Source organism: Apodemus sylvaticus, chromosome 5, assembly GCF_947179515.1.
Source record: "Apodemus sylvaticus chromosome 5, mApoSyl1.1, whole genome shotgun sequence".
In the NCBI taxonomy this organism is placed as follows: domain Eukaryota; kingdom Metazoa; phylum Chordata; class Mammalia; order Rodentia; family Muridae; genus Apodemus; species Apodemus sylvaticus.
In genome coordinates this window covers 104538067-104562691 of record NC_067476.1, presented here as the reverse complement: position 1 = coordinate 104562691, position 24625 = coordinate 104538067, and the positions used below count along the sequence as shown (strand labels likewise).

Below are 24625 nucleotides of genomic sequence, written 5' to 3'. Positions count from 1 at the left end.
AAACCCATACCTGGCACTATTACTAGGGCCAAGAACCTGTATGGCTGAACATGTCATAGGCCCTACAGGAAAAAACATTATTCTCCAAAATAGATATGGTATTGAACCAACTCCCAGTGGCTTATCATTAACAGGTAGATAAATCCGTCTCAGCCCTCAGCAGTGAAACTTTACATCACAGAAGATGATGATGAGCGCAGATACTCACAGCTGGGCAAGGCTCAGAGAATAAGACTGCAGAATGTCTAAACCGAAACAGGACATGTATATCAGACCTCCTCTCGTCTCAAAGCTCTGGGATCATTGTGGAAGATGGGGGAGAAAAGAATATAAGAGGAGGTGGAGGATGACTGTAAGGGCACAGTGTCTTATAAACAGGGCAGCTACATATCATACGAAATACACACACACACACACACACACACACACACACACACACACACACATCCCAACATGGAGATCGGAAGCAGGCACCAAGTCACCCATAGCTAAGGACTTATTGGCAATTGATAACTTCTGGGAAAGGGAGAAGTCAGAGTTTTGTTTGATTATTTGTTTTTGTTTTATCCTTTTATGGTTTTTCAAGATAGAGTTCCTCTGTGTAGCCCTGGCTGTCCTCGAGCTCCTTCTGTAGACCAGACTGGCCTCAAACTCAGAGATCCACCTGCTTCTACCTCCTTAGTGCTGGGCCCAAAGGCGTGCACCACCACTGCCTGGCAGGAGAAGTCAGTTTTCATTCATTAAGAGCGTAGTTTCCCTAGCAAGGAAAGCACACTGAAGTGGAAGGCCACACAAATAATACACAGGCAACATGAAAGACAAAACTGGGTGGTTAGGAAGTGGCACGAATCTGGAGATTTAGGCAGAGTCAATGGTCAATGCACATTGTGTGAAATCCTCAACAATACTGAAGTTTGCTCTTTTTCTACTTATGTATTTATTTACTTAAACAGGGTATCACTGTGTAGCCTGATTGATTGATTGATTGATTGATTGGAACAAGGTCTTACTGTGTGACTTTATTTATTTATTTATTTATTTATTTATTTGAACAGGGTCTTACTGTGTAGCTTTAGCAGGCCTAGAACTTACTTTGAAAACTAGGCAGGCCTTTACAACACCCTGTCTCCCAAGGGCTGGGATTATTAAAGGTATGTGCCACCACCCCTGGTCAAAAAAAAAAAAAGCTTTAAGTGAGATAATTTAATGTATTTAAATGTGAATATTAGACCACAAGCACTATCCCCTTCCTGGCTGGATGACTGATTTGTGTTCAAGTTAATCAAAGCTACACAGCAAGAATATCTCAAACATTAACAATGAGGAGCTGAGATGTCTCAATAGTTAAGAGTACTTGGTACTTTTGGAGAGGACCTAGGTTCTGTTGCCAGCATCTAATCAGGCAACTTTAAAAAAATGCCTGTAACTGGCCAGGAGGTGGTGGCACACTCTGTAATCCCAGCACTCTGGGAGGCAGAGGCAGGTGGATTTCTGAGTTCGACGCCAGCCTGGTCTACAGAGTGAGTTCCAGGACAGCCAGGGCTACAAAGAGAAACCCTGTCTTGAAAACACAAAATCCAAAAAAAAAAAAAAACAAAACAAAAACAAAAACAAAAAAACCCAAACAAACAAACAAACAAAAAACAAAAAACAAAAAAAAAAGTCTGTAACTACAGTTTCAGAGGATCTAATACCCTCTTCTGGAGTCCATGGGCAGTTACATTTATATGGTACACATGCATATATTCATGCACATATACACATATAAAATAAATGACTCTTTAAAAAATAAAAAAACTAGAAGACAAAACAGAAAAACAAAACAAAATAAACCTCCCAATCAAACAATAACAACAAGAAAATGAAGAAGCAAACTTCTTCAAACAAAAACAAAAAAACCTTTTACATCAAATTCAGGGAGGCTGCAAGAGACAAAACAGACAAGTAAAACCAGCACTGGTTCTAAACTGAACTGGTTCTAAGCTGCAAGCACTGAAGAATCTGAAAATTAATAACACAAGCAGAACTAAGATAGTAAGGGATATTTAAACAGAGGTAACACAAAATTTATATACAAACACTGCTGAAAGAAATTAAAGACGATGTAAATAAATGAGACGGCACGATTACTATGAAGATGGCAATATTCTCAGATGGGGTCTACAGTTATGCAATTTCTAACCTAACTGCTGGGGCCAGGAATAGAGTTCACCAGGGAAAACACTTGTTGCATAACCACTAGAACCCAAAGTGATCCCTAGAGCCCAAATTGAGAAAAAAAAAACAACAGGAAGTCTGACAATGAGACACATTCCTAGACTGTGCTGAGAAGTGGGGATAGGGCCTGGGGCTGGTTAGCTGGTCATCCAGTCGAGCCACAGGAGTGAGCTCCAGGTTCAGTGAGAAACCTAGTCTCAGAAATTCAGGGAGAGCAATTACAGAAGACACCAATCTCTGACCTCTACACACGTGTGCACAAACATAAGTATATAAATATACTCCCCAACACACACACACACACACACACACACACACACACACACAGTGAGATAACAAACGGTCTTTAGAGCAGAACAGATCCTTTTAAAAACAACCTCACACAATTGCAAGGGATTGTGAATAGCAGAAATAACAGCAAAAAGTTTTTATGTTTTTGGAGAAGTTCGCTTCTTCATTTTGCTGTTATTGTTTGGGAGGTTTGTTTTGTTTTGTTTTTCTGTTTTTTTGAGGAACAAAAACACAGCTGAATGATTCTCAAGTCACAGTCTCTAAACTACTTTGATGGATTATGATAATCAGAACAGTATGATCTTGAAATGTGGACAGACATGTACACTACAGAACATAATTCATAATCCAGAATTAAACCTATACATTGGTGGTCAATTGATTTTTGGTAAGAATGTTAATATTATTCGAGCCGGGCGGTGGTGGCACACGCCTGTAATCCCAGCACTCTGGGAGGCAGAGGCAGGCAGATTTCTGAGTTCAAGGCCAGCCTGGTCTACAGAGTAAACTCCAGGACAGCCAGGACTGTACAGAGAAACCCTGTCTTGAAAAAAAAAACAAATCCAAAAAAACCAAAAAAAAAAAAAAAAAGAATGTTAATATTATTCAATGGGAGTCTTCCCCCATCCCCTTTGGTGGTGCTAGGGTTTGAAATTAGTGGGATAGTAAGAAAGCAGCCCACAGAATTGAGAAAAATGCCTTATGGTGATGGCCCATACCTTTAATCTCAGCACTCAGGAGGCAGAAAAAAGCACATCTCTGAGTTCAAGAACAGCCTGAGGACTGGAGAGATGGCTCAGCTGGTAAGAGCACTGACTGCTCTTATCCAAAGGTCATGAGTTCAACTCCAGGCACCCACATGGTGGCTCACAACCATCCTTAAAGAGATCTGATGCCCTCTTCTGGAGTGTCTGAAGAAGCTACAGTGTACTTACATATAATAAATAATAACAAAAACAAACAAACAAAAAACCCAGCCTGGTCTGCAGAATAAGTTCCAGCAGGACATTAAGGCATTAAGGACTATATAAAGAGACCCTGTCTCATAGCTGGGCGGTGGTGGAGCATGCCTGTAATCCCAGCACTCAGGAGGCAGAGGCAGGCAGATTTCTGAGTTTGAGGCCAGCCTGGGCTACAGAGTGAGCTCCAGGGCAGCCAGGGCTACACAGAGAAACCCTGTCTCAAAAAAAAAACAAAATCCAAAAAAACCAAAAAATAAAAATAAAGAGACCCTGTCTCAAAATCAAAATACACACACACACACACACACACACACAGAGAGAGAGAGAGAGAGAGAGAGAGAGAGAGAGAGAGAGAGAGAGAGAGAAATACACAGCGGCTCTAGCATCCAATACACACAGAAAAATAATAGATATAGTATCCCCAAAATGTAATAAACTCTTACAGCTTAACAACAACAAAATCCAATTTTTAAACTGGGCAAAGGACTTTTTAAATGGACATTTCTCCCAGAGTATATCCAAACAGAGCACCAAAAGGAGCTTAGGGTTTAGAGGCACAAATCAAAACCGAAAGGCCTGAAGCCTAGGATGCCAGTGCAAGGCCCGGTCTTATCCCCAGCACTGAAAACCAAAGAGTAGGAGAAATGAAATACCTCATCACATCCAGTAGGTTGGCAGCACAGAGAGAAAAAGCCAGTGATGGAAAAAGAATAAGTGTGACTGGCGGGGTGGAGAAACTGAAACTTGAAAAAAAAAAAAAAAAAAAAAGACGGGTTCTCAACGTAGCCTAGGCTGGCCTCAAACTCACTATGGAAGCTGAGATTAGAAATCTGTATGTAGTGCTGGTTATCAAAGACAGGCCAGGGGTTCCTGCATGCTAGGCAAGCTCTACCAACAGAGTTGTATCCCTGCCTTGGAACTCTTCCATATTTCAGGAAGGAATGTATTAATAAAACGGTGCAGCTGTTATGGAAAACAGCCTGGCAGTTCCTCAAAAAGCTAAACATAGAATTATTATGTGACTCAGCAATTCCACATCTAGGTACATATCCAAAGAGCTTTAGATGGGTGTTAGCAAGAAATCTGTGCATGAATCTTCATGGCAATACTCCTTATAATCCTCAAAAAGTAGAAATATCCCAAGTGCCCATCAACAGCTGAATGAACAAAGGCTTCCACACCCTAACCACTGCCTAGCTCAGAGGAACCCAACAGTAACACATCCCACAGCACTGACACATGGAAGAAGCCTGGCCCACGGGCAGCTTGAACCTCGATCCTCTGGCCTTCACTCCTCAGATGCTGAGCTCATGGAGTGTACCACCATGTTTGGTTTAAGGCCGCATATTTTATGATTCTACTTATTGAAATATCTGTAAGACCAGGTTGGTGGTTGCCAGGGCTCTAAGGAGAGAACAGAGAAATGACAATTTAATGGGTTCAGGGTTCTTCCAGAGGATGACAATTCAATTCCCAGCACCCACATGGGCTCACAACTTTCCCTGTAGCTCCCCCTGGAGTCCATTTCATGTCTCTATGGGGACCTGCACATGCTTCACTCCCAAAATACACATACACTTAAAATTTTTAAGCCGGACGGTGGTGGCGCATGCCTTTAATCTCAGCACTTGAGAGGCAGAGGCAGGCGGATTTCTGAGTTGGAGGCCAGCCTGGTCTACAGAGTGAGTTCCAGGACAGCCAGGGCTACACAGAGAAACCCTGTCTCGAAAAAAAAATGTTTTTTTAAAAATACAAAAATAAATAAAGCCCTCTACCAGGAAAGAGTAGGTACTAGAGTAGGATAAACAGTTTTAAAGTCATTTATTAAAGACTAATATATGAATTTTTCTAAAAGTTCTGATATAAGTATATAGAAACAATTATAAAAATTTCAGGGTAAATGATTTTTAAAAAAATCAATATACAGATTACATACCAGGAAATCATTAAAATAAAATTCCTCATATAAAACAACATAGGTAGCTAGGCTGCCTAAGAGGCTAAAGAGGAGGATCTCTTGAGTCCAGTTAACTGAACTTCTGTTCAGGTCAGCCTGGGCAATATAGTGAGATTTTGCCTCAAAAACAATAAAATATTATTTTTAAAAGACAAGGCTAGAGACTGAGCCCAGGGCCTTGTACTGGAAGTGAGCTACCACTGGGCTCCACCTCTACCCCACTAACACACCCTGAGGAGCTCTTATATTCTAAATGTCCTGTAAGAGATTAACACAGGGCAGCGACTAACCCCGACCCTGAGAACTGCTCTAAAGGTGGACAAGCCTTTGACTCAGCAATCCAGTCTCTGAACTACACTTGAATTTAAAGTAGGAGGAATAAACAATCTGGAAAAATTCATGATTAAAATTAAAAAATGAAATAATCTAGATAGTAAGAGTAAAAAGCATAATGGAATATAGATATTAAAAATGTGTATGTGGTCTGGGCAGATGGCTCAGTGGATAAATGTATGCTCAAATATAAAGGCCCAAGCTCAAAACCCAGGATTCCTGTAAACATCAGACATATAACCGTAGCAACTGTATTCCTGTGGGTAGATGGGAGCAGAGGCAGGAACGTTTTAAGAAGTTCTGTGGAGAACACAGAGCAAGCAGCTGTCCTAACAGGGGAAGGGAAGAGCCAGAGTAAAGGTGAGGCACACCTCAAGATGTCCTCTGACTGGTTAAGCACTGTGACTGCCACTGGGGCCCACACTCACACACGCACATGCACACATACAAAGAATATATGTATTTTGTGTGTATGTAATGTGTGTGTATTTTAATGACAATACAAAATTATTGGAGAGATGACTCAGCCTTAAGATGGCCTCTTTTCCAGAGGACCTGGGTTCGATTCCTAGTACCAATATGGTAGTTCACAACTGCCTGTAACTCCTGTTTTGTGGATCTGACACCCTCTTCTGACCTCCACAAGCACCAGGCACATAGGTGGTACAAAGACATACATGCAGACAAAACACCCATTGACATAAAATTAAAGATAAAACCAAAAGGTATGTAAGAGAGCTGGTGCATGCCTGTAACACTAACAGCTAAGAAGCTGAGACAGGCAAAGACTACAAGTTCTAGGTCACCCTGGGCCATAGCAAGACCCTGCCCCCATCACCCTACAAAGGACATATTTCAAACAATATCAACTGATATGAATTTAAAAACAGTACTTTGGGGCTGGAGAGACATTCAGTAATTTAGAGCACTCGCTACTCTTGCAGAGAACAAGATTCAGCTCTCAGTACCCAAACAGTGATTCATGACTGCCAGTAACTCCAGTTCTAGGAGGCCCAGCACTGTCTCCTGGCCTCCAAAGGTACTGCATGTACATGGTACATATACATACATGTAGGCAAAACACAGTTTTTCTTTAAAAGTATACATACACTGATTTCAGTTCTTCATATTCATTAATGATACATGGAAAATAATTTAAGGCTCAGAAAGTGTCCTCCCAAAATAATTTACAGAGAGTAATTTCCCAGCATTCTTTACCTACAAATTAATCTATATATACTAAAATATAAATTGATACTAGCAAAAAATTCTGTAGGGTCAATGCTATAAGAGAATCTAGGTGACCAATTAAGAGCTTTATTATTATTATAAACTGCTTTTTAACATTTAACATCGTTTGTGTATACGCATGTGCCTGAGTACACGTGTGATGTTGCATATGCATGTGGAGTCAAAGGAAAGTTTGCAATGGCCAGTTGTCTCTTTTCTTTTACTGTGTTGGTCCTGGGGATCAAACTCAGAACATCGCTGTCAGCAAGCGCCTTGCCTCACTGAGCCATCTTACCAGCACTGTATTAGTATTTTTTCTTTTTCTTTCCTGTTTTTTTAAAGACTTGCATGTACCCCAAACTCAACATGTACCCTTGGACTCATCATACTCCTGCTTCTTCCTCCTAAGGCTGAGATTACAGGTGTGCATTGTCACTTCTAGTGTATGTGGGGATAGGAATAAAGTCCATGGCTTCATGCCTGACAGGCAAACTCTATCAACTGAGATGCATCCTCAGGACACCCCTCCCACACACACCTTTTAATGTGTGAGACAAGGTTTCACTATGCAGTCCAAGCTGGTCTTGAACTTTCTAACCCTGGTTGGTTTCAAATTTGTGATCCCCCTGTCTCAGCCTTCAAAGTGCCAAGGACTATAGGTGTGAGCCACTAGGACCAGCTCATTTAAACCTCTTGTTTAATGTTGTCCTCCCCTGTCCTTGTTGAGAGAAAAGTTTTTCAGCCTGTGATGGTTACTGTCAACTTGCTAAGACCTAGACTCAGTGAAGAAACTAACCTCTGGCATGTCGGTGAAAGATTATCCAGATTAGATTAATTGAAGTTGCAAGGCCCACTCTAATGTGGGTGGGCAGAGATCCCAGACTAAATCCAAAGGACAAAGTGAGCTGAGCACACTCAGCCCTGCCTTTCCTGAGGAGGCACAGTACACAGCTGCCTCCCACTCCTGTGACATACCCCCCCCCCTACTAGATAGGCTGTAAATACACCCAAAATAAACATACCCTTCCTTAAATTGTCTTCCTCAGGTGCTTTGTTACAGCAATGAAACAGGTAACTAGCACACAAGCCACAGTGGGACTTTAGGAAAAGAATTTTTTCTTAACATTTTTAAAAGTTAGCTACATTCTTACAAATAAAACATCTATGTAACATTTTAATCAAACTGCACAAATATGCTTTAAAATATCATGGAAGGAAAGACAATTAAAGTCCAAATTATATATTTATATATACATATATATAAGTAACTGTTAGAAAACAATATAAGTATTTGAATAAATGAAATATGCTGTCCAATTCTCAATTTATAAGCAGCCTGTGTGCAAACAGTACCATGTTTCTGGGACAGCTGCTGCCCTTACCGGAGCTTTTGAACATTCTGTCTACTTAGAACTGAAAGAGAGAAGAAGCCATGGAGAGAAAACAGAATGGAAAGCAGTTTGAGGAGCCTTCCTAAGAGCCAGCACCAACTGCAAATTCCTCCGCTACCACAGGTTTCTGTCAGATCCCAAGAATCCACTAACTAGAGTTACACAGATTCAGAGATGTTAGCTTACCAGCATCAGAGTCTCTGAAATAGCTAAGCAACCAACTTTATTCCACAGTGCTCTGAGTGTGTTCACACCCCCATGACGCAGCGATAACTGGGACGGATGGACAGGAAGCATACAGGCCTCCTTCCACTACAGCAGCCTCACCAGGCACCTGCTCTCCCCCAATGGTCCACTTTTCAAATCACTTTTCAATGGTCCACCCTCCTAATGAAAGTTTCTGTCATGAGACTCACAAAGTGTATCTATTCTATTTCTCCAAATAGTTTCAATGCCCCAAAACTAAGCATTTTTTAAGAAATCAACTCACCTGAAATTTATTAACAGTGACCATGATAAGCCTTTTACAGTTTCTTTAGACTATTTTCTGTCCATTTAAAAATTATTTTCTTTTAAATTTTAACAGAACTATACTTTCTCTTTACACATCTGTTAGAGTATAACAATGAAATCACAATTCAGTCTCGCACAGAAATATATTTAAAGAACTCCTGTTAGCGTAGTATTCATAGTATTCATCAACTGATTCTTACTTTGCTTCAACTTGTGGAAATCATTGGCTCTGTCCCTGGTGGCCTGCTTTAGAGTGTCTGTTTGAATTCTGGGTTCCCGCTCCAGGTTTGGGCCTGGAATTATATGCTGAAGAGGATTTGAAGGGTTCTGTTTTGAAGTACTGGGATTTTCATTCTGGTTTAGACGTGAACCTGCAGTATAAAATTGAATTAAAAGAATGTAATTTTTTTTTTTTTGAGACAGGGTCTCTATTTGTAGCCTTGGCTGTCCTAAAACTGTCTATAGGCCATGCTGGCCTTGAACTCAGAGAGTCACCTGCCTCTGCCTCCTGAGTGCTAAGATTAAAGGCCTGTGCTGCCACTGCCGCTGCCACCGCCACTGCCTGGCTAAGAATGTAACCCCCACCCTTTCTTGTAGTCAAGTACCAACTCCTGGGCCTTGTACTTGCTAAGCAAGCACCCCAATGAACTAAATCTCCAAACCAAGAATATAATTCTTTAACAGAACAACTGCATATGACCTGCTTAAGAAAGGCAAAAAATCCTGGCCATCTGACACTGGAGGCCACAGACCCGGTTCGTCATTAAGCCTTACTCTATCCTATCACCTGCCACTTCATCTGTAGCTAAGTCCCTCCACCAATGACTACTAGCTCTTTTGTCTGTATGATTATTAAATTATACACTACACAGGAGAAACAGCACTCATTTTTTCTCCTTCCAAACTTCCAACAGCTGCTAGAGATCTCTAAGATCTACCAGTGCTTTGACACTTTTAATATCTATGTCATCTTCATCTGTATAATGATCCATAGTTGTTATTTTTTAACTCTTTTTTTCTTCGCTGTGTCTTTTATCTCATCAATATCTTGGCTTTATTTTTTTTTTCCAGAATTGAGAAGAGAAACTATGGTTTTACACAAGCTAGAGAATTGCTCTATTACTGAGCTGCATCCCAAGCCCACCAGACTCTAAATGGCTAATAATATTGAAATCAGAAATTTCCTCAGCTAGCAATTTCCACATCTATTGTATGTGTGCATGTGTTATGCGCCAATCATTTAAACATATATTAATTTCCAGAACAAATGCTATTTCCCCATGCTGCTAAATAGTAACACTTGAACAATAAGTTGGTTCTCAAATGGAATGCTAAGTGAGATTTCATACCTGGAGCCATGTTTGGTGAGAGAGGCTGTCCAGTTGGAAGATGGGAGATTGTCTGATGACTTTCATGTTGAGAAGCTAACACAGGCGGCTTCTTTAAAGCTGTAAGAAAAAATTAGATCCACATTATTTCCATTAAAAATACTGTGATTTCTAAAATACAAACACTAAGAATAAATTAGCACCACAGAAATCCTGTCTATGTATATCCTAATTTTATAATCCTTATCCTTGGCACATTAAAAATATCTATTCTGTCCTGCTGGCTATCATATTCAAACAATTCCTGGAATAAATCAGGCACCTAAATAAAGAGTTTATGAATAAACAAACAAGTTAATCTCTTTTTATATAAATAATTACAAGCAAAAATTAGTACTTGCTAATTAGGTAAAACATTAAGAACAGAGTACTCTCAGTTGCTCAACATTTTTGATGACATTTGTATTTCTTATTTTGTGCAGATGAGTGTGTTGGGAGCAGGGGAGCCAGGATACCAAAAGGTGGGTCATGGGGATTTAACTAAGATCATTGGGTGTGGTAGCATGTGCTTTTATCCACTGAGTCCACTGCTGAACCCTCTATTTAAAATAACAAAACAAAACATAACTATGTGACAATTCTGGAATTTTGGTTTCCTTAGAAAGCACAGAAATATTCTAAGAATCTGTTTTTGTTTTAATCCCAGGTGTGGGATATGGGCTGCTTCAGACTGTCCGCAGCACTGACTGTGATCTGCTTCATGTCCTAGCAGAGGCAGGAGTTTGCCAGCTGCAGATAGTTCCTGCGGTTGTGTGACATTTGGAATTCTGGGAACTTTTCAGAGGGTATATAAATGCTAGAGCCCTGACAGGTGTGGGTGGTGGTTGTTCAGGAGGGTTGGTTGCAGTTTGTTAGTAGTTGTTCTCAAAAAAGAGAGAAAAGGAAAGAAATTAGATTCAGGGATCTCTTTCTCCTCTCTATCCTTCTTTCTCTCCTATCTAGTAATAGGGAGTGAAACTAGGGGGATAAAGGGAGAACCCACAAAGTAGCAAAGACCAGCTACATATGAGTTTTATTTAGTAGATCAGGTGGGCTTGAAATTCAGTACTCAGCCCATGCTGGCCTCAAACATGGCTATAACTACTGTCCTCATGCTGAGATTACAGGTATGAACTACCATGTTTGACTCTGGAATTTTTACTTTCTATGTCTTAAACATTTATTTTAATTTTGTGTGTGTGTGTGTGTGCACGAGTGCATGCCTGAGTGTATGTATGTGTACCACGTGCATGCTGAAGCCTGTGGAGTTCAGAAGAGGGGTCAGTTCCTGGAACTGGACTTGCAGATGGTTGTGAGCTACCACGTGGACGCTGGAATTTGAACCTGGGTCCTTTGCAAGAGTACTAAATACTCTTTAACCACTGAACCATTTCTCCAGCCCCTGAAAATTTTATTTTTAAGATGGGAAATGTTACTTGTACAAAGAGCTTTACCAACAAGAAGGTTAGAGTTAGAAATTTCTTCTCTCTTAAGAAATGAAGGTCAACAAGAAAGATTACTTTTTAGGCATCAGCACTCATTCCAATATATCCCTGCACAGAAGGAGAATATGACAGGAAAGCAGACAGCTCACAGGAAACTAAGGAAAAAAAAACAAGGGGGGAAGAAAAAAAATAGAATCTCCTACTTATAAATATGGGCACATTTTACTTCCTAAAGATCAGTGTGGTAAATTTGATGGTGTATGATCCTATTTATTTTTGTTGGATACAGAACCAGCTTTCCCTTGTGGTTAAGGGACAAGGGCTTTTAATTTGGACATTGAAGATATAGATGAAACAGAGTATGCCATGTTGTTTGTTTTGTTTTGTTTGTTTGTTTGTTTTTGAGACAGGGTTTCTCTGTAGCTCTGGCTGTCCTGAAACTTGATTTGTAGATCAAGATGGCCTCAAATTCCAGAGATCTGCCTGCCTCTGCCTCCTGAGTGCTGGGATTAAAGGCATGGGTCACCATGTCTGGCTTGAACAAGTCACTTCTTATTTGGGCCATCAAATACATTCCAATCATACATAATCTCTCTTTCCCTTCTTCTACAACATGGGAGGCTAATATGAACATGTGGAGTCGTGACAGAAGCCACTGCTCAGATGTTCAGAAAGAGCATCAAGCTTTAAGATGAGTGCAGAGAAACCTTCGTCTCTTTAGGATATTGTAATTTGAAGATGTCTAGTAGAGATTGCTTCCTAGTCTATCCTAACTAGAACATATTACTTAAGTCATTTTTATAGCTTAAATTATTTTATGTCACTTATTACATAGTGTCTAAACTTAAGTACAGAAGTCTGGCATTTACTCTGAGAAAACCTCACTCAAGCACACAGAGTTGTTTTCTGCAGACTTTGTCACATTACACCTGTTTCCACTGCCATCCACTATGCCCCACACATCTGCACACAAAGCCTTTAATGAATAGCACTTCACTAGAATTAACAGCATAACTGTGACTTGCTAATGGATAGGGGCAGCTTAGTTCTGTCTATAAATCTACTGGTAAGTGCTGTTCTTAGCATAAGTCATAAGTTCGAGGGAGAGTGTTTCTTGGCCTTCTGGCTAAGATCAAGTGCAGAAGACAAGAGTGTCTCCATTACTAAATAATAACCAGTCATGTTATGATTTATATTATAATGCCTCTTGCTTAAGAACAAGGTGACTTTAAAATAAATTTGGCGGGCTGGAGAGATGGCTCAGCGAGTAAGAGCACTGACTGCTCTTCCGAAGGTCCTGAGTTCAAATCCTAGCAACAACATAGTGGCTCGCAATCATCTGTAATAAGATTTGATGCCCTCTTCTGGTATATCTAAAGACAGTTACAGTGTACTTTACATATAATAATTTTTTTTTTTTTTTTTTTTGGTTTTTCAAGACAGGGTTTTTCTGTGTAGTCCTGGCTGTCCTGGAACTCACTCTGTAGACCAGGGTGGCCTCGAACTCAGAAATCCAACTGCCTCTGCCTCCCAAGTGCTGGGATTAAAGGCGTGTGCCACCACTACCTGGAATAATAAATAAATCTTAAAAAAAAAAAAAAGACAAACAGGATTACTTCAGACTCAGAAAATCAATAGTGAAGAAGCCTGCAAAATGGAGTGTTTTAAATAAAGTGGTTCTTTGGCAAAAGGATAACTATTCAGAATATAAAAGGAAGTCTCAAACATTAATAAAAATAAATAAATAAATTTGGCTTAGATCAGAGTTTCTCAATCTGTGGGTTGTGACCCCTTTGAGGGTTGAATGACCATTTCAAAGGGGTCACCTAGGAGTTTCAGAAAATACAGATATTTATAATTCATAACAGTAGCAAAATTAAGGTTATGAAGTAGCAAAAATAATTTTACAGTAGGGGGGGTCACCACAACATGAGGAATTGTATTAGTCCCAGCACTAGGAAGGTTGAGAACCAGTGGTTTAGACAGACAGGTAAAACAAGGCTGGATTAAACAAACAAACCTTTATAATATTCCCAGAGAACGTTAGAAGTAATGTAGTAACAGAGGAGCAAGGTATGTTTATAGAGTTCTCTCGTTCTCTCTCTCTCTCTCTCTCTCTCTCTCTCTCTCTCTCTCTCTCAACTGATTGTTTACTTAGCAAAAACTACATAAAAACTCCATTAAAAAAGAAACCCTTGGGCCTGGAGAGATGGCTCAGCAGTTAAGAGCACTGACTGCTTTTCAGAGGTATTCAGTTCAATTCCCAGCAACCACCTGGTGGCTCAAAACCATGTATAATAAGGTCTGATGCCCTCTTCAGGCATGCAGGTATACATGCAGATAGAGCACTCATATACATTAAATAAATAAAAATAAATCTCTAAAAAAGAAAAAAATAAAATCCTGGCAATTGGCCAGAGAACTAGTCCAATGGGTTAAGGTACCTGCCACAAAGCCTAACAACATGAGTGTGATTCATCTCCCACAAGTTATCCGACCTTCACACACAGGGCATGGCATGCACTTAACCTCCTCAACACACACACACACCAAAGAAATGTAATAAAATGTTTGTTTTAAATTCTTGCAATTAATGAGCAATACCAAACACACATACATCTGTAAGTTTTCTAGATTCTACAAAAACCAAACCAAACCAAGCCAAAATTAATAGAGAACAGAGTATGGTGGTGCACGAACAGAGTTACAGGAAGTGTACTCAGGAAGCTGAGGCAGGAAAAGTCAAAATCCAGCCAGGGCTACATAGTTGAAGTCCCTCTGAAAACAACAACATCAAAGAGAATGTGGCCACATTTAAAACAATGTACTTAACTTTAATTCAATTCTCCAGTGAGGCTCACTTACCAGCGGGGAGCTCATCTACTTTTGCTAGATCATTCTCTTCTACTCCCGGCATCCCTGCATCACCAACTCGTTTGACTTGTTCTGCAGAAGGAACAAAATAAGGTACAACTATGTTTATGTGTATATAAAGCAAAAATGATTTGAAGGAAAGTGAAAATCAGTTTCTAATGTCACATACTATAAGTGAACGCCTTGTTTGAAACTCAGTTTTGTTTTTTTCCTTTTAATATTTAAAAAAAACATATTTTCTTCAGTGTGTACGTGCATGCATGTGTACATAACGTCAAGGCAGTCAAGGGAGTCAACTCTTTCCTTCTACTGCTGAGGTAGGGTCTTTGTTCTGTGCGCTGTGCTTCATCAACAAGGTTAGCTGGCCTGATCACTTCCAGAAAAATATGTTTCCATCTCCTACCTCACTGTAGTTCTGGGGTTACAGATATGTGCCACTACATCAACTTTTGAGTGTAGATGTGAGGAACTGAACCCTGGTTGTCATAGGTGCACAGGAAGTGCCATCTGAGCCTACTCCCTGGCCCTGAGTTAGTTTTAACTAAAATATTTTTTTCTCCTTTATCACAGGACCAAAATTTTAAACAATACAGATATTAAATAATCTCAGAATGAATATCAAACAAGTTTTTTTTTGTTTGTTTTGGGTTTTTTTTGGTTTTTTTTTTTTTTTTTTGCTTTTTTGGATTTTGGTTTTTTTGGAGACAGGGTTTCTCTGTATAGCCCTGGCTGTCCTCGAACTCAGAAATCTGCCTGCCTCTGCCTCCCAGAGTGCTGGGATTACAGGCATGCGCCACCACCACCCGGCCTTCAAACAAGTTTTTAATGATTTAAATATATTTCCAAACAGGAAGAAATGGTCAACCTCGTATCAACACACACTGACCTTCCCCGCGTGGAAGGTGGTTGCTTGAGGGGTCCTCTCTCTTGCTTGCGTCATTCTCAGGCATATTTTTAGGTGCTGCACGATCATTTCCACCCAATTCCTTTCCATCATTTGATTGAATTTTATGGGTCTCCTGTTGTTGGATAAAGATTTGGTAACAATAAGTATTTTTTAGTTTTGAATCATTAGGCCACTGATAAAATAATGTGTGTGTGTGTGTGTGTGTGTATTCTCCTGTGTGTTCCTGACAATGAACCATCTAAGGGCTACAAAATTACATTAAAAAAAACAAAAAATAAAAACAAGTTAACAAAGATGTTGTCCTTTTAATGTTATCACTTTTGTGCGAATGGATAACTTTAATAGTCTACTCCCCACCCACCTCTTTCTTCTTTTAAGAAACAAGGTCACAGTTTTATTCTAGAACTTCCTAGAGAAAAATAGACCAGGTTAGCCTCAAATGTTTGTTGATTTTCCTGCCTCTGCCTCCCAGGTGCTGGGATTATAGGAACAAGACCCCATGTAGAGTTTATAAAGCAACTTTCTTAAAATGTTTTTATAATTTAGTGAGGAGACTCCTTGTTGTTTTTAAGGAAAGTTTTTATTATGAAAAAAAATCAGTCTGTCTCTCTGTCCATCTATTTTGGTTTTCAAGACATGGTCTCTCTATGTAGCCCTGGCTATTCTGGAAGTCACTCTGCAAATCTGCCTGCCTCTGCCTCTTCCTCCTGAGTGCTGGGATTAAAAAGTTGTACCACTACAGCCCAGCATGAAATAATTTTAGATTTGGAGAAAATTAGCTGTTGTGTACCCAGTTTCTCCTCATGTCAGAACTGATACTGCTATGATAAACTTGTAAAACAAAGACAACAGTGTTACTGGACTGGAGACGGCTTTCCTACCATCTGTAAAGGCCCGGGCTGGCTCCCCAGGAGCACATAAGCTGGGCAGGATGCCATATATCTCTAATGAGAGCACACAGGAGATGAAATCAGGAAAACCCAAGGTCTAAGGCCACCCTTGGCTACCTAGGAAATTTAAGTCCACTCTGAGCTACACAAGACCCTGTCTCAAAAGGAAAAGAAAGTAAAAAAGTATAATTATTAACTAAACTTCCAGACTTTGTGTAGATATTTTAAACCAGTTTTTCTACTATATCTTTTTTCCATTCCAAGGTTTAACTCAGTATATACTGTAAGGAGTTTTGGTCTTCAAGTCTTCTTCAATCTCCTCTGACCTGTACAGGTTTTCTGTTCGTGTATCACAAAAACTACAAAATGTTACTTGTGAATTTTTAATAATATCTCCATGTCATAATATCATATTCTTTTAAGTTTTCAGCTATAAGTTGTTTAGTCAGCTATTTTTGTCAAAACGATGAAAAATGATAAAGGCTTTCAGTGAATAACATGGCACTACAGCAAGCTTCTCTCCTTCCTTTCCCACGCCAAGGTACTCCTCTGAACAATACACTTCCATGTCTCAACACTACCTCTAACTACACTCAGTACCTCCACAACGGCTGATCACTCAAGCCTTTCACTAGTTCATTCTCACACTCTTCAAAGCAGAGACAAATAAACTGCAACTGTTTCAATCTTTAGACTGAAAACTAGAGAGATACTGAAAACACCCTCAATATTCTGCTGCGAAGCTGAGGAAAAGCTAAGAACAAAAACCTGACACCTTGACTTCTGGTCCTTACTTGTTACCAAAGGATAAAGAAATACTTTTTATTACTGAGTCACTCTTTACTTTTTTTTTTTTTTTTAAGATTTATTCATTATATGTGAGTACACTGTAACTGTCTTCAGACACACCAGAAGAGGGTGTCAGATCCCATTACGGATGGCTGTGAGCCATCATGTGGTTGCTGGGAATTGAACTCAGGACCTCTGGAAGAGTAGTCGGTGCTCTTAACCGCTGAGCCATCTCTCCAGCCCGCATTCTTTACGTTTAATTACAAATTTTATACAAATCACATTTAACCAGCTGAGATTTAAAGATATAAAAAATAACTCATGTCCATAATGGTTAGTGAGCTTTAAAAAAAAATCCCTCTATTTCTACAATGACCTTTATGATAGCTCAACTCAAAATGAATAAATCATTTGCTGACTCAAAAAGTATAAGGCACAGTTGGGCATGTAGCTCAACAAAACATAAACTTAGCATATATGAAGCCATGAATCTGGCCCACAGTACTTTAAGAGAGTACGAATCAAAATCAGTTATACAGTATCTTGTCGTGTTATTTCTGTTTTAAGACAGGGCATCAGACTACTAGAGACTAATAAGAAAAAACTTGACAATTCTGTACTATTTTCTCAAAAGAAAAGAAAATACAAAAATGAAGCTGGATATGGATGTTATCCACCTGTAATTTGGAATACTCAGGCAAGGGGATTGTGAATTCAAGGCCATTTGAGCTATACACTAAGAGAAAGGGATTCAAAAAAGGAGGAAGGACGGAGAAAGGAAGTCTTTTCAGTAAAACGCCATGCACCTTAGAATCTGACATTGACAGCAATAACAACCGTAATAATAATTTGCCTAGCCTGTGCAAAGCCCTAGGTCTGATTCCTAACCATAAGAAAAAGCAAGTAAGTTGATATACTTTTATACACATCCATTTTACTCAGCAAATATACATCTTTTTTTAAATCAGGCAGACTAGAAATCTTAATGTGTTATACAAAAACCATCTACTTCTAAATTAAATGAAGACATTATAACCAAAGCATACATTATTTAAATACTTATTTTTAATTTACCTTTTGTTCCTGCAAAAACTGATCTGCTAATTTTTTAATATTTTCTTCATGTTGTGCTCTTAACTCCTTGATCTGTTGTCCACACTGAAAACTAAATTAGAAAGTTATTCTTTAGACTACATTGGACTGAGTGCTCCAAGTCTGTTCAGAAGCCACACACACATTTAGAAAGACACAACATCATTCAGTTGAGAAACAGTGAAATGCAGTCAAAAATCATAAATACTTGAATCTTTACCTTGGGGGAGCAGGGAATACTGCTAAAGTTAACTGAAAAAAGCAGAAAGCAGGCAGAAGCAAGCAAGCTTTTCACAAGTGTTTTATGAATTATATCTATAAAGAAACAATTGTCAAGACCAATTTCAATCACAGCAAAGAAAAATGCTGTATAAAAGAAAAAAAAACTCTCGGTTTTCATCAAACAGATGAGAAATGCTAGAGTTAGGAGCCAATAAAGAATGACAGAGACTCATGTCTTCAACAGTGCTTTACCACAATTCAAGTTTATACTGTAGAATGAAGGGAAAGGAAGAAATCGTATAGTATCAAGAAAAAAAGTCAAAACAGGTAAAAATGGTGACTTTCTGCTGGACAAGTAGTCAAAGAATACAAAAGACATTCTTGAAAATAGAAACAAGAACTAAATATACACATGCTAATGTCACGTTATTATTGCAATTAAACTTAATGAATACATAGATACATGCTAATGTTCATATTATCACAAATTAAACTTAATGAATACATAGACACATTTTAATGTTCACATTATTATCACAAATTAAACTTCCTATCTTAATATTATTATAGTATCTTACTCTTACATCTAAAGACCAAATTAAATTCAAACTATAAACAATGCTGGCGGGGTTATGAGGAAACATCCCAGTTGTAAATTAACAGTTATTCAGAAAATAATCTCTCACCCATGCTATACAAGCAGCCGACTGAGAAAACACGTTCAGTAAAGGTATGCCTGTGAATACATACTAGTGAAATATTAAGAGGAAAAAAAATCTCAAAAAAATATACAAAAATAAAAATGGAACTATCTACATTTACTTATTTTACTTTAGCATTATTATTGTTATGTCATAGTTGTGTATATGATGTCTGCACTTATGTATCTACTTGTAGACACATGAGCAGCACAGTGTGCCACGGACACGCGCAGATGTTAGAAGATAACTTTTGGAAGTTAGGGCTCTGTTTTCCATGACAGGATCCAGAGGCCACACTCAGATAATCAGACTTGCACAGAAAGCCATCCCACTGAGCCATCTTATTGGTCCAAATAATACTGAGAAAAGGAAAATTTCTACAGTGATTTCACAAGTTTGTAGAATCTAAGTTTTAAGAAATTGGTATGCTAGAAAAAACACTGAATACTGGCAGGTTAAAATATTCATATAGTAAGCAATTATACATACATAATTAAGAAACAGAAAAACTAGGTGGGCATAGTGGCACACACCTGTAATCCCAGCACTTGGGAGGCAGAGGCAGGTAGATTTCTGAGTTCGCGGCCAGCCTGGTCTACAGAGTGAGTTCCAGGACAGCCAGGGCTACACAGAGAAACCCTGTCTCGAAAAACCAAAAAGGAAGGAAGGAAGGAAGGAAGGAAGGAAGGAAGGAAGGAAGGAAGGAAGGAAGGGAGGGAGGAAGGGAGGAAGGAAGGAAGGAAGGAAGGAAGGAAGGAAAGAGAAAGAAAGAAAGAAAGAAAGAAAGAAAGAAAGAAAGAAAGAAAGAAAGAAAGAAAGAAAGAAAGAAAGAAAAAAGGAAAGAAAGAAAGAAAGGGAAAGGAAAGGAAAAGAAAAGAAAGAAAGAAAGAAAGAAAGAAAGAAAGAAAGAAAGAAAGAAAGAAAGAAAGAAAGAAAGAAAGAAAGAAAGAAAGAAAGAAAGAAAAAAGAGAGAGACAGAAAAACTGTTGAGCCTAACTTCTGGTGTACAAACCTAAAAAACTCAACCCTTTATCATAAACCTGATTAAACCTACAGGGCTCTAAGAAGTCCCCCACCTCCTCCCTATTTAGAAGTGTGAGTAAGGGAACAGCTCAAGAGCAGGAGCACACACTCCTTAGCAACACTGAGGATGTGCCCCAGAGTTGTTTCCATCTTCTGGAAGTCCCTCAAAAAGAAAGTCTTGTTTTAGTCCTTACTATATCCCATTCGACAAAACTTGCTGTCATAAGGGTTTTCTGTTTGACAATCTAGATAACATAAGAGATGTTTTCATAGTGTTTAACATATTAAAATAAAAGATTGTAAATTTACAAGAACCTTTAAAAGATAAGATGAAGAAAATGAAAGAAAGGATAGAGGGCAGGTAGGAAGAATTGCATTACGCACATAAGCTGCACACACATCTGAGACACTCGGAGGCTGCTGCATGTGGCATCTTACCTCTCGTATTCCAGCCGCTTTACAAGGTATGTGTTATTTTTCCTGTAGTCTTGAAGCTGATCTTCTTGTCGAAGAAACTCCTGACGAAGCTCAGCCAGTTGCTCTAGCCAGACAAGGGAAGGAGCCAGAGAAGAATCAAATTTACTTACTGCAATACTTTCTATTGAGAATCTATAGAATGGTCTTTTAATTATATACATTTTCAATTTTTCTACTCAGATTCTCAGGAAGTTAGATAACATGTGTAGTCAGAGGACAACCTTGGGTGTAGCTCCTTGGTTGTTTTTGTTATTTTTGTGTGCCTGAGTGTTTATCAGTGACCCCACATGTGTAGGAGCCCCTGTAGGTCAGAGGAGGTGTTAGGTCTCCTACATCTGGAGTTACATATGGCTATAAGCCATCACGTGTGTCCTAGAACCAAACCTGGATCCTTCTCAAGAGCACTACATATTCTTACCTGTCACACCATCTCTCCAGCCTTCCCTCTTGAGGTTTTGAGATGAGGTCCTTCCCTGAGATCAGCTCCCTGAGCAGGCTAAGCCGGATGGTCAGCAAGCTGCAGGGCTTACTGATGCCTTTTTCAGTGTTCAGACTATGGATCATATAAGGATCACGGAGATGACTCTAGTAATCAATCAATCTCTCTCTCTCTCTCTCTCTCTCTCTCTCTCTCTCTCTCTCTCTCTTCGTTTTCTGAGACAGGGTTTCTCTGTGTAGCCTTGGCTGTCCTAGAACTCACTCTGTAGACCAGGCTGGCCTGGAACTCAGAAATCCGCCTGCCTCTGCCTCCCAAGTGCTAGGATTAAAGGTGTGCGCCTCCACCACCATGAAGGGGGGGATGGGGGAAGGGAGGGTATTTTCTTAATACAAGCTCAAAGATAATGTTCAATGAAGCTGCTATTATAAGAGTCACTGTAAGTCTCAAGGTAGCCTTGGCTACACAGGAAGACCTCTTAACTAAAAACCTTATGGAATAGTGACACTCACATTCAGGGTAAGTTTTAGCTCCTCCATGACATTTCTCTGGAAACACCCTAACAGAAGTAGCCAGAGTTGTTTCTCTCAAGTGATTATAAATCCAGTCAAGATGACAATGAAGATTAAGCCATCACATGCCTCAATTCAGAAAGGCAAGCTGACAGAGAAAGTGATGTAACCTAAGTGAGGAGCTTGCTCTCTTTGCCTATTCTTTTCTATAAAAGTGGTAGCTATTCCTATCACTTCATCTAAAACATGGAAGCTGGTCCTGAATGCTATAAGAGCAGGCTGAGCAAGCCATGGAAAGCAAGCAAAATGATGTCTTCTTCATCAGTTCTTGCCTTCATGTCCCTGGATAACAGACTACCGTCTATAACAGGAAACAAGCCCTCTCCTCCCCAGGTTGCTTTTGGTCAGGGTGTTTTATCACAGAAATAGAAAACTCAATAATTTATTTTTAAAGTTAGAGCAAATTTATTACTTATTTCTCTACATCCCAGGTTCCTTTCTATCTCACCAAAGCATCCTCAAATCTGAATGGGTAATGTTAGCAGATTAGACACAATACAGAATAAGAACTCCATCTTTTTTTTCCCTAGAAATGTAATGGCCACATAAGCTACAGTTCAATTTTCTTTGAAAAATTTTTATATGTGTTTATGTGCTTGTACAAATGCGTACAGATGCATTCGGAGTTCAGAGATTTACTTGCAGAATGCCTCAGGAATGGGGGGGGGGGGTGAAAGGCATGTGTCACCACTCCCTGGCTTAGCCATCTACTACTTAATTCTTGAGGATTTCAAACACGAAGTAGTCTTTACCTTTACTCTATAATTAAGTCTCTTGGAGGCTGGAGAGATGGCTCAGCGGTTAAGAGCACCGACTGCTCTTCCAGAGGTCCTAAGTTCAATTCCCAGCAATCTCATGGTGGCTCGTAAACATCTATAATGAGATCTGGTGTCCTTTTCTGGCCTGCAAGCCTATGTGCAGGCAGAACACTGCATACATAATAAATAAATCTAAAATTAAAATTTCTTACCCTTTAAATGATGTATGTCTGCCATCTGATATGATATGTTGTTTTGTAGCTTAACCTAAAAAAGAAATTGTTTTCATTTTAATAATATATAGTTCTTTTCCTTAACACAGTGTCCTATGTAGCTCACACTAATCTTGAACTTCCTATGTTATTTTTGTTGTTGCTGTTGTTTGGTTTATGTTTTTCTTTTTGAGACAAGGTCTTTTTGTATAGCACTGGTGAGTCTGGAACTGCTATGTAGAGCAGGCTGGTCATAAACTCTAGATGTCTGCCTGCCTCTGCTTCCAGTGCTATAACTAAAAGTGCATGCCGCCACCACCACCACCTGGCTCTCCTCAGTAAAGTCAAGGATGACCTTGAACCCCTGATTTTCATGCCTCCACCTCTAGTGCTTACATGTGTGCATCATTTCACTTACCAAGAATATGTCATTTCATTCATATTTACTCATAATTCACTTTGAACTATTTATACTTTACCTCTACTTCAAAAAGAATTAAGAGACAAATTCTGATTTTGTAATGTTTATTTTTAAATTGAACGGGAATGTTTACCTGATACACAGTATAATAATTTTCAATGTTTTAAAGTTTGAAATGAACATCATTTATTGACTTCCCTACCCCAAACTTACAGAAGACCTCTCACTAACTCAATATTAGAATAAGATTAACTCTTTGAAACATTTGAATCAAAGTGATTCCTGCTTATCTGGTTGTTCCAGGGCAACAGTTTTCTGTGTTCAGGTATGTGCTCAAGATTCAAAGCCATGGTAACTAAAGCCATGGTAACTAAAGCCATGGTAACGGTCCTTTAGAAGTCAATACACATGGATGCTAAGAACACGGGGTACAAATCCTGACTGAAGCTAAGGCTTACCACTCAAAACAAAAACAAAAACAAAAACAAACACACACACACACACACACACACTTGAACAACAAAAAATTTGTTATGTTTTAAAATATTTTCATTTTCCCCTTTATACTCTTATTTTTCATTTGCCTAATTGTAAAGCATAAGTAAAATATCACTACAAATGGGTATCGTTACCCAAAAGTAGGCCAGATTTATAATGATCCAAAGTAACCATACAAGAGGCAAATGATAAATACCAACTCAATTTCTAAATATTTTTAAATTTCTGATTTGAAGTATAGAATATTGCATAGATATCTGATGTAACTCTCAAATAATTTCTCCCAGTGTATATAAATATTAGACCAACTTCAAAATTAGGGCCCTAACATAACAACTATGTATAGTTCTATGTTCTATGTCATTTAATCATATGTGTTGGCCTGTGAAACCTTAATAATAGTCAAAACACATAAGTTATCCCATCACCACAAAGACTTCTCTTATACTATATTTTGTTTTATAATAGTGTGTGTGTGTGTGTGTGTGTGTGTGTGTGTGTACACATATAAAGTACACAGAGGTCAGGGAACAATTGCAGGAAAATAATTTTTTTCTTCCACCACATGAATCCAGGCAATGAGACTCAGGTTCATCAGGCTTACTGCCATCCTACCAGATCTTACACTATCCTACACTATCAAGACTCATTCCCTTTCTCCTACCATCTAGTGCCAACATACTGGCAAGAATATCAAACAACAGAGAAAACATAAGAACAGTGTCAATTCGTAATTCATAATTCCTATGACAATTCAGAGATTTTATGGAAAGGATTCTGTCTGAATTAGGAATTTAAGGTTGGGATTTTAAAGTTGAAGCAAATAGAAAAGAGCCCCTCAGAAAGAGAAAGTAACCAAAAAAAAAAATGTATACAGTCCAGAGGTCTGAGGTATATAGGAACACTCCAGAGTGCTATCTGGTGTTACACAAGAAAGAATAGTAGAAAAAGGAGCTGGAGCAGAAAAGGCAAGGAAGGTCTTTTCAAATTAAGCAGGGTCTAACCTTCACCCTGAGTCCCAATGGCTTAGTTATTAAGGTGAAAGTT

General features: G+C 39.0%; 1 protein-coding gene across 2 annotated transcripts in view; it reads right to left on the bottom strand.

The window, feature by feature from the left end:
- Positions 1 to 24625, bottom strand: part of Golm2 (golgi membrane protein 2) — a 78787-nt gene that overhangs the window by 14490 nt on the left and 39672 nt on the right. For both annotated transcript variants that reach the window (XM_052183413.1, XM_052183414.1), the window contains exons 2-8: positions 22660 to 22714; positions 20643 to 20745; positions 18241 to 18331; positions 15467 to 15599; positions 14572 to 14652; positions 10244 to 10342; positions 9095 to 9265 (exon numbers count right to left, since the gene is read on the bottom strand). In XM_052183413.1, the coding sequence (XP_052039373.1) occupies positions 9095 to 9265; positions 10244 to 10342; positions 14572 to 14652; positions 15467 to 15599; positions 18241 to 18331; positions 20643 to 20745; positions 22660 to 22714 (733 nt within the window). The remainder of the gene's footprint in view (positions 1 to 9094; positions 9266 to 10243; positions 10343 to 14571; positions 14653 to 15466; positions 15600 to 18240; positions 18332 to 20642; positions 20746 to 22659; positions 22715 to 24625) is intronic.